The sequence below is a fragment of the Vombatus ursinus genome, unplaced genomic scaffold (assembly GCF_900497805.2).
Source record: "Vombatus ursinus unplaced genomic scaffold, bare-nosed wombat genome assembly UNPS02014778.1, whole genome shotgun sequence".
NCBI classification, from domain to species: domain Eukaryota; kingdom Metazoa; phylum Chordata; class Mammalia; order Diprotodontia; family Vombatidae; genus Vombatus; species Vombatus ursinus.
In genome coordinates this window covers 51,585,707-51,596,010 of record NW_020954556.1, presented here as the reverse complement: position 1 = coordinate 51,596,010, position 10,304 = coordinate 51,585,707, and the positions used below count along the sequence as shown (strand labels likewise).

The window sequence follows — 10,304 nt, the reverse complement described above, 5'->3', positions numbered from 1 at the left end:
TGCTTGCAACCCTCTTGTTGTCTGGGATCCGGGGGGTAATAGACCACGGTGTCAGTTTCACGCCCACCCGCTTGCCACGCCCGCCTTCCGCCAGCCTGGGCTGCGGTGGCAAAATCGGGGAGCCCAAAGTTTTGTCCCCTTTTCCCGGGGAGACAGCCCCCTCTAGCGCTCCTCCCGGCTACAGCTGGGGAGCGTTTTACTCCCCCACCTTCCCGGGGTTCACTCTGTTAGGGGCTCCCAATCAGGGGCCTGGGGTAGGGACGCCCCGCCCACGAGCGCTTTAGCTTTGTCTAGCCACGCCGGCGAAGTCGGGGTTCTGAGCCCGCGGCAGCCGGGTCAAACGCGACTGTCTGTTTAGGATCCTGTGGCTCCGAGTCCCTGGATTGTCGGCTTTGCTTTGGTCAAAGTCGCGTGGCTCCTCCCGTGGGCAAGTTACGGCGCAGCAGAGATTGGTGCCAAGACAGTCTGTGGTGGCTCTCCGTTCCCCTGCCATCTTCACCTCCCTCCTTTCCTTCCTCCCAGTCACTTGAGTAAATGAGCATTTATTAAGGCTTGCTAAGTGCCCAGCAGGAGGTTGGGTCTATCATACCATGCTTGCCCTGGCATTAAAGTTAGAGGTAGCCCATGGCAGTAAGTGCGGCGGCGAGAAGAGAGCATGAGGTGACTGAAGTCTGTGAAATTAGTTATGATCTTGGGCAAGTCATTGCACTTAATCCTGGCCTCCTTAATTTGTTAAATGAAGTTGTACGATCTCTGAGATATCTAGGTCTAATCCCGTGAATCTCAAAGCTCTGGTGGGTGGGTGCAGGTGGAGAGGACACCCACTTTACAAACTTTTCGAACTGGAAGGGATCTTTAAAATCAAGACCGAGTACTTTATTTTACAGATTAACGACCACGTCCCAGAATGGCCCCAGTGGAAGTCTTCAGACCAAATCCAATTTTCCTTCCACCAAAAGGACACTAGAACCACGTGGCTGGAAGCAGATGGGCTTGTGAATAATAATAATAATAATACTAATAACTCTCCGTCAAAGTCCTGCTCATGCAGAGAGGTGACCTTGGGTTCTCAAAGGCTGTGCTAGGGGAATGCCAGTTTTGGTAGGCCAAGCTGGAAAGTCTCAGTGTCCAGGGTGGAGTCAGATTGCTCACTTTTTGTCTAAGAACCATCCTATCTAGGTTGGAAAAGGCTTATCAGGTTATCTAAAGGGGAATATTTTTCATTTAGCCATCAAAACCCCGAACAGGGTCGGGACTAGAACCCAAGTCTCAGGGTTCCTGCCAGTGTTCTCTCCATTATGTTGTGCTGCCTTTTTGTGTCTCAAAAATACAAACTACGAGGGCCAGTCTTGACTGTGACTTGAACTAGCTTTGTGACCATGGGCAAGTCACTGACTCAGTCATCTCCCTAAGCCTTTAAGATACATAGGAATTCTTGATGTGATAAGTGTCCCTGGACATCACAGGTTCCCCCCCACCCCATGCTATTAAATATTCAACTTTTACTCTCCAGCAAAGGAAATAAGTATTTCAAACACTTTCATTCCCACAAATACCCTTCAGACCTTGACAAACCATTAAAATAACTTTAATTGATCTCTTAAGAAGGCATTATTAAACATGTATTTGCCAGATACTAATGAAGTATCTATGCATTTTCACACACAGACTAAAAAGTGGCTTTCTTGAATGGCTTGAACTGAAGAGTGAATCTGGTTGCTGTTAAAACGCATCCTGGATTGCTTAATATTGAAATAACTGAATCTGTGACTCTTCAGAAGTTGTAAATTAAAGGGAAAAAGACTAGGAAGTTTGCCCTATTTCAGAGTTCTCTAGCAAAAGCCATGCGAGGGTGCCACCTCCTGGGTGTTCTGGGAGGCATCAGGAAATTCTTAGAAGTCTCCAGTTTATAGCATTCAAATGCATGGTTTGGGGGGAGAGAGAATGTGTGTGTATGTGTGTGTTTTTTTAAGGCAATAACCATTCTCAAAGCCGGGACCTTCTTCCCCCAAGACCCTTTCTAAGAGCTTCGGGGGACTGCTGCTAATTTCTTTGCAGACTACTTCTATGACTGCTTTTGATCAAACACCTTGGGAGGTGGGGGGAGACTAAGAAATACCATAAGGCTCTTTTAATGACTTGGGACAAAATACAATTTTTAAATTATAGGTCACTGCAGGTCTCTTAACACAATCAAATTATCTGTATGAAGTTGCTCTTTAATTCACTCAGATTTTAAAAAATGGAAACATTTGGAATGTATTTCCTTCTTTACTAAAATGAATAAAATTTAGAATCTGATCAAAGAATCTGAATGAGTTTTTTTCCCTCCCCTTTTAAATCACGTTAAAAACATGAGAGCTGAAGGGGAATGCAGACAGGGTTAAGCTAGAGTAGGGAAAAACATAGCTAATTCAGGCCTGCAGGTGGCCTGCACCTGGGAGGAAGGTAAATCTCACGTTTAAGGGCTCCACCTCCAATGGTAGCTGCAATAAACTTGGCTGGCTTGCAAGAACTGAGTCAATGTATTAAGAAGAAAGATCCTTCTGTAAGAAGGGGCGCTCGGTCCCCCTCGCTGGGGCAGAGGGCACACAGTGAACAAAAGGATTTTTAATTTAGGTTAACATTTCCAGTGTATTCAGTGCAGGAAAATAATTCCCCAACTCTACAACACATCTCTTTCCCACATCACTCGGTAGATTTAGGCTTTGTTCTCTGTAGAATTAAATGACCAGAGATGGGGTAAGTTCAATAGCCCAGGTGTGGGGTTCTCCTCCTTCCCTTCAAGAAAGTCGAGCAACTTCAGGCAAGCTAATGTTCTTTCCTTCTGGATGCGAAGTCTTGTATGGTCAGTAGTCTTAGAAAATTCAGGAGTTGGGGGCAGCTCTTTGGATAGCTGTGATAGGTGCTGGTACTGCTGGGATGCTGCTTTTCTCAGCCGACTGAGCTCCTGGGGATCCTGGGAAGGCCAACTTTTCTTACACAGAGGAGACAAGTGCTTGACCAGGTGGCTGACGTAGGTTAGCGTCTCAGCCCAAAAGTTCACTTCCTCTTTGTCAAACACAAAGTCATCTTCCACCTGGACAGAAAGAACAAACAAGCAAGGTGAGAAATAGTCGTATTAAGTGGACCCATCTCTGGCAGAGCCCAGAAAGACACAGAACAAACGTTCCTCCCTCCCTCCCCCCAAACACAGTCCCTCAGGGACAACATATGCTGGGGAAAAACATGAAATTTGGAGTCAGGAGAGCCTTGGGCTTCTATAGCCAATCTGATAGTGGTTTACGGTGTGATGGTGGGCAGGACACTTCAGTGCTCTGAAAATGGGGCTGATGACAGAATCTGAGAGTGGGAAGGGGCTTAAGAAGCCACTCAGTCCAATCTGTATGGGAATCCTACTCAGGTTTAGCTCCTTGAGAGCAGGGACTGTCTTTTGCCCACCTTTTATTGTATCCCTAGCACTTAGCACAGTGCCTGGCACATAGTAGGTGCTTAATGTGTGTTGACTGACTGATTTAGAGCTAGAAGAGACCTTAGGACTTTAGTCATCTAGTCCAAACCTCACTTTATAGCTGAGGAAACTGAGGCTCAGGAAAGATGAATTGACAAACCCAAAGTTACACAGCTAGCAACCCAACTGGCAAAACTAGTTGAACCAGGGTCACAGGATCCTGGATTGAGATCCTGGATGTCATCTAGTCCAACACCCTCATTTTACAGATGAGGAATTTGGAGTCTAAAAGTTAAGTGACTTGTCCAGGGTCACACAGATAGTAAGTGGCTGAGCAGGGATGTGAACCTCTGACTCCAGATCCTGAACTCTTTACATTGCCTCAGCCTCTGACTAAATCCAGTGCTCCTTCCTCTACACCACAATCCTTGTATGTCATGGTTTTGAGGTCACCATCCTTGTCGTGTATGGTTAAAATGTGGTGCTTAGAACTCAACATGATACTCCAGATGTGGCATGAAAAGAGCAGAAATGGGCCTGTTGTGTTCTGGATGCCACCTTTCTTAATTCAGCCCAATTCTGAAATTTTGGGACTAATATGTTGTACCACTGATTGAAATTGACTCAGAAGTCCACTAGAATCTCTTTTCTTTCTTTCTTTCTTTTTTTTTTGGCAAGGCAATCAGGGATAAGTGACTTCCCAGGGTCACACAGTTAGTGAGTATCATGTGTCTGAGGTCACATTTGAACTCAGGTCCTCTTGACTCCAGGGACGGTGCTCTGTCCATTGCGCCACCTTGCTGCCCTGTATCTCAATTTCTTTACCTGAGTTATTGTGTAGTTATACCTCTCCCATTTGTATTTGCAAAACTATTTTTTTTAAAAACACAAACACAGAACTTTATGTTTGTCTCTATCAAATTTCATCTTCCCAGGAAATTAAAACTACTCCAAGTTTCTACTTCATACCTATCAGATTGGCAAAGATGATCCCAGAAAAGGGGAGTGGGTAGGAAATGACAACTGTTGTCAGGGCTGGGGGAAAACAGGTATATTGATGCACTGATGGTAGAGATATAAACTAGTCCAGCCACTATGGGAGTCATTAGGAACTATATTCAAAAATAATCACTAAACTCTATGTACCCATTGACCTGGCGATACCTTTAATGTGCTTATACCCCAAAAAGATCAAAGAAAGAGGAAAATGACTCATATATACAAAAAATATTTATAGCAGCTCTTTGTATATGACAAGTAACTGGAAACTAAGGGAGTACCCATCAGATGGAGAATAAATTATGGTATATGAATGTAATGGAATATTATTGTGCCATAAACAATGAAAGGCAAACCTAGGAAGATACATGAATTAATGCATAATGAAGTGAACAGAATTAGAAGAATAATTTATACAATAACAATAACATTATAAAGAAAAACAACTTTGAGAGACATGAAAACTTTGATTAATGTGATTACCAGAGTCCCAAAGGATTGTGGTGAAAAATACTACTGACCTGGCAGTCCATCATTATCATCAAGTATTTATTTTTAAAATAAATTTTATTGATATGTTCTGTTTTTTACATTACCATACCCATGTGTCCTTCCTCTTCCCCTTTACAGAGAGCCATCCCATATGATAAATAGTATTTTTTGGAGAGAAAAAAGAAGGCAGCACAACTGATAAATTAAAAAAGTCCAAAAACATATACAGTGTATAACACCCATGGGCTTCCCACCTTCACAAAGCAGTGGGTTGGGAGTGTGCCTTCTCATATCTCATGTTTGATATTTATAATTTGATTACATTTACTTTTGATTTTGGAGGGTGGTGTTCTTTCCATTTACTCTGTTGTACTCATGTATATTGTTTTCTCGGCTCTGTTTACTTCACTCTTTATCAGTTCATAGAGATCAATGCTTCTCTGTATTTATCACACACATCATTTCTTATAGTACAGTAATATTCAGTTTCATTCATATACCACAATTTGTTTCACCATTCCCCAATTAATGGATATCTACTTTGTTTCTAATTCTTAGCACAAACAGTGCTGCTTTAAATATTTTGGCGTATATGTGGCCTTTTTTTCCCCCTTATCTATGGGTTCTTTGGGGTATAAACCAGTAATGGAGACATTTCAGTCACTTTATTTGCATAATTCCAAATTACTTTCCAATTGCTTATTACTGTTTTGATTTCTCAGTGGTTTGGAGCAATTTTTTTGTGTGGTTGTTTTGCAGTTCTTTTATGTACTTTGTTCACATCCTTCGATCATTTACCTGTTGAGGAATGGCTATTATTTGTATGCATACACACACATATATGTATGCACACACACAATACTTCATTTCTTATCCTAGATGCATTAATGTTGTCTGTGCAGAAACTTTTCAGTTTCAACAATTAAAAATTATCTATTTTATCTTTTGTAATTGTCTCTATCTCTTGATTGATTAAGAATACACTCCCCTTAGGGGTAGCTAGGTGTCGCAGTGGATGGAGCACCAGCCCTGGAGTCAGGAGGACCTGAGTTCAAATCCGGCCTCAGACACTTGACGCTTACTAGCTGTGTGACCCTGGGCAAGTCACTTAAACCCATTGCCTAGCCAAAAAAAAAGAATACACCTCCTACCCATAGCTATGAGAACTATATGATCTGTTTCTCTCCTAAGGTGATTTAAAAAAAAAATAATATAATGTATAATATTAAGGTCATGTATCCATTTAGAATGCATTGTGGAGTATGGTGTAAGGTGTTGGTCTAAGCCTAATTTCTGCCAGACTGCTTTCCAGTGTTCCCACCAGTTTTTATCTAATAAGGAGTTTTTCCCTAGCTAGTATGTTTTCCACTTTATCAAATACTGGGTTACTGAGTCCTATTGTTCACTGAATCTCCTTTGTCTAGTCTGTTTCATTGCTCTATCTCTCTATAATCAATATCAAATGGTTTTGACAACTGCTACTTTATAGTGTAGCTTTAGGTCTGGAAGTGCTACACCCCTTTGTCCTTACTTCTTTTCACCATTTCCCTTATTATTCTAGATCTTTTGTTTTTCCAAATGAAATCCGTTCTTATTTTATTAAGTTCTATAAAGTATTCCCTTGGTAATTTGATTGGCATGACATTTAGAAGTGTACATTGATTTTCATAGTATTGTCTTTTAGTATATTCTCACAGCTTAACCGTGATCACTGAATATACCTTTAGCTATTTAGGTTGTTCTTTATTTCTTTAAGGAGCACTTTGTAATTTAATCTATACAAGTCTTTTGTGTGTTTTGGGAGGTGAATCCCCAGATATTTTATGCATTTTGTAGTTATTTGGAATGGAATTTCCCTTTCTGTTTTAGCATCTTGTGATTTGTTGATTATTACATAGAAATTCTGTTGATTTTTGAGGATTTATATTATAGCCTGTAAGTTTGCTGAAGTTATTGTCTCGATTAGTATCTTCGTTGATGTCCTAGGGATTTCTGAGTAAACCATTATGTCATCAGCAAACAGGAATAGTTTCATCTCCTCTTTACCTGTTTTGATTCCTTTTGTTTTTCTTGTCTTATTGCTTTTGCTAGTATTTCCAGAACTATCAAGTAATAGTAGAGAAAGTGGGCATCCATGCTTCACCGCTGCATTTATTGGAAAGGGTTCCATGGCACATGCTGCTTGCCTTTGGTTTTAGATAGATGCTTTTTATGGTAGTTTTTAAAAGTCCCTCTTTGCCTATATTTTGTAGGGTTTTTGGGCAGAAAAGAGTATCGTACGTTGTCAGAGGCATTTTCTGCATCTACTGAGATGACCATATGGTTTGGAATGTTTTTGGTTTTTAATATGATTAATTATGTTGATTGTTTTCGTAATGTTGAGTTATCCTTTGGTATGGTTGGTATAAATCCCATTTAATCACAATGAATGATTTCTTGGATAAATTGCTGTAGTCTGACAAGATTTTATTTAAAATTTTGAGTTAACATTCATTAATGATATAGGCCTGCAGTTTTCTTTCTTTGTTTTACCTTTCCCCCAGTTTAGGTATTAGGATTATATTTATCTCATAGGTTTTCTTTTTTCTCAATTTTTGGAAATAATTTGTGAAAGTAAGGGTACTAACTGTTCTTTAAAAGTATGTCATTTTTCTTGTTGATTTATCCGTTTGTGTTCAAAGTATCTACATTTTCTTCTTCTTGAAATCTTTGATAATTACTGGGCAATTAATAGTTCACCAGCCGAGGTCTCTGCCCCAATTGGCTTTTGGGTGGTCAGAACTTGTCCCAACTGGGTGCCATGTTCTTTTTCTCAGGCTTGGTGGAGTGCTGCCTAATCCCCCTGTCCCTCTGTGCTTCAGTTCTCTGGCCCAGTGCTGGCAGTACAAAGTCTGTTTTCCCAGCAGGGCCAGTTCAGACCTTTGCAGAGATGGTGCTCCCAGGTTTTAGCCCCCTGGAAGCCTTTTGCTGAAGGGCTTTGTCCAAGCTGGCTGAAAAGTCCTGAACAAACTTCTACGGACTGGAGTTTGGTTCTCCATAGCACTAGAAGAGGGAAGGGGGTATCAGGGGATAGGGGGTGAGTTTTGCTGTAAGCTTGTGTCATGTCCTTGGAGGGTGGGGGAAGGTGCTTCATGAGCTCAGGGTCAGCGACTGTCAGTTCCTGGATTTGGGGGGTTTATTTTTTGCATTCTTATGGATTCTGGATCCTAGACTTTGGAGACAGCTGAAGTTGCTTTATGTTTGGAGCATAATTTCTGTTTTGGAGAGGTTTTAGTGGATGTAGGGATCATAGAAAACGTCCAGTCTATCATCTTGTTGTTCAGTGATCCAAAAGAAATCATCAAGTATCTATAAAGTAGTTACTTTGTGCCAGGTACTGTGCTAAGCAGTGAAAATACAAAGAAAGGCAAAATCATGCTCCCTGCCCTCCAGGAACTTATATTCTAATGAGGGAGACAACAATTATGTACATACAAGCTACATAAAGTAAAACTGGGAAGTAATCTCAGAGGGAAGATAACTCTTAGGTGGAAAAAAGCACCTTGGAGAAGGCAAGATTTGAGTTGTCTTTTTTTTTTTTTTTTTTGGTTAGGCAATGGGGTTAAGTGACATGCCCAGAGTCACACAGCTAGTGACTGTTATGTGTCTGAGGCCGAATTTGAACACAGGTCCTCCTGAATCAAGGGCAGGTGCTCTACCCGCCACCACCTAGCTGCCCCAAAACTTTGTGACTGTTATGTGTCTGAGGCCAGATTTGAACTCAGGTCCTTCTGACTCCAAGGCCAGAGCTCTATCTGCTGTGCCACATAGCTAACCCCTGAGGTGAGTCTTGAACGGAGCCAGAGAAGCTAGTGGATGGAGAGGAGGGAGAGCATAGCATTCTTGGGGGACAGGCAGTAAAAAGGCAGAGAACTGAGAGATGGAGTGCAAGGCACAGTAAGAAGGCTAATGTTGCTGGATTGTAAAATATGTGGAGGGTAGTGAAGTATAAGAAGAGGGGAGGGGCAGGAAAGGGCCAGTATGTGAACTATTTTAAAAGAGAGAATATTTTCTATTTGATCCTGGAGGCAAGAGGGAGCCACTGGAATTTACCAAAAAGGGCTCTAGTCAGACTTACCCTATAGGAAGATCACTTTAGCAGCTGAGTACATAGGTTATTAGGGAAGTGAGGTGACAGAGCGGATAAAGTGCTGGCCCTGGAGTCAAGAGAATCTGAGTTCAAATCCAACCTCAGATGCTGACTAGCTGTGTGACCATAAGCAAATCACTTAACTCTGTTTGCCTCTGTTTCCTCATTTGTAAAATGAGCTGGAGGACATGAAAAACCACTCCAGTATCTTTGCCAAGAAAACCCCAAATGGGGTCATGAAGAATTAGACATAACTAACTGACCAAAAAAGGTACATACATGTGTATGTGTATACACACATGTATATGTATTAAATATATATAATATGTATGTATATATATATATATTACGTGTATATATAATTTTATACTTATGTCTGCCTCTGTGTGTGTATGTGTGTGCTATTGCAATAGTCTAGGTGTAAAGTGATTACCAGGGTGTTGATTATGTGAGTGAAGAAAAAGGGATGTATACTAGAAATGCTGTGAAGGTAGATATGACATGGTACAGAATGAAACATACTTTTTTCTAGACGTGGCCAAAGTAGAGATTTGTTTTGTTTAACTTGTATATATGACACAAGGATTTTACTTTTCTTTCGTTTGAAGTGGGAAGAGGGGAATAGTGATGGGGTTACCAAAATGGGGGAAAAAAAAGCAAGAAATGAGAGTCACTGAAGCATTGTTTAAAATGCTTAGAAGAGAACAGAATGAAGGTCAGTAGGAAACCACAGACAAACTGGGCAGCTTTGGAGATAACGTATTGAATTCATTATATGCTTAGAGAGAAAAAAAAGCTGTTCATGATATAGATTTGTGGCTTCATATATGGTCCTCTTTTTGGGGGTTCTATTTTGTATATGGAAATACTTGTCTCATTTGGTGTTATGTTCAGGATAAAAAAAAAATTAAAAGGACAAAAAAAATTTTATCTTCCCCACAAAATATATACTCCAGGGGCAACTAGGTGGCACAGTGGATAGAGCACCGGCCCTGGAGTCAGGAGGACCTGAGTTCAAATCCGGCCTCAGACACATAACACTTACTAGTTGTGTGACTCTGGGCAAGTCACTGAACTCCAATCGCCTCACCCCCAAAAAAAATACACACACACACACACACATACACACACACACACACACACACTCTCTCTCCAATCTGTCATTATGGCATGGAATTGATTCTGGGTTCTTGAAGACAATGTTAGTATAATGCAAAACCTCTGGAAGGACCT

At 41.1% G+C, this 10,304-nt stretch overlaps 1 protein-coding gene across 2 annotated transcripts in view; it reads right to left on the bottom strand.

Moving 5' to 3' along the window:
- Nucleotides 1-1,572: 1,572 nt before the first annotated feature.
- Nucleotides 1,573-10,304, bottom strand: part of THADA (THADA, armadillo repeat containing) — a 438,429-nt gene continuing 429,697 nt past the window's right edge. The window contains exon 38 of one of the 2 annotated variants that reach the window (XM_027865188.1): nt 1,573-3,079. In XM_027865188.1, coding sequence (XP_027720989.1) covers nt 2,702-3,079 — 378 coding nt within the window. In that variant the 3' untranslated portion in view covers nt 1,573-2,701. The remainder of the gene's footprint in view (nt 3,080-10,304) is intronic. The other variant, XM_027865189.1, reaches the window with a different exon arrangement.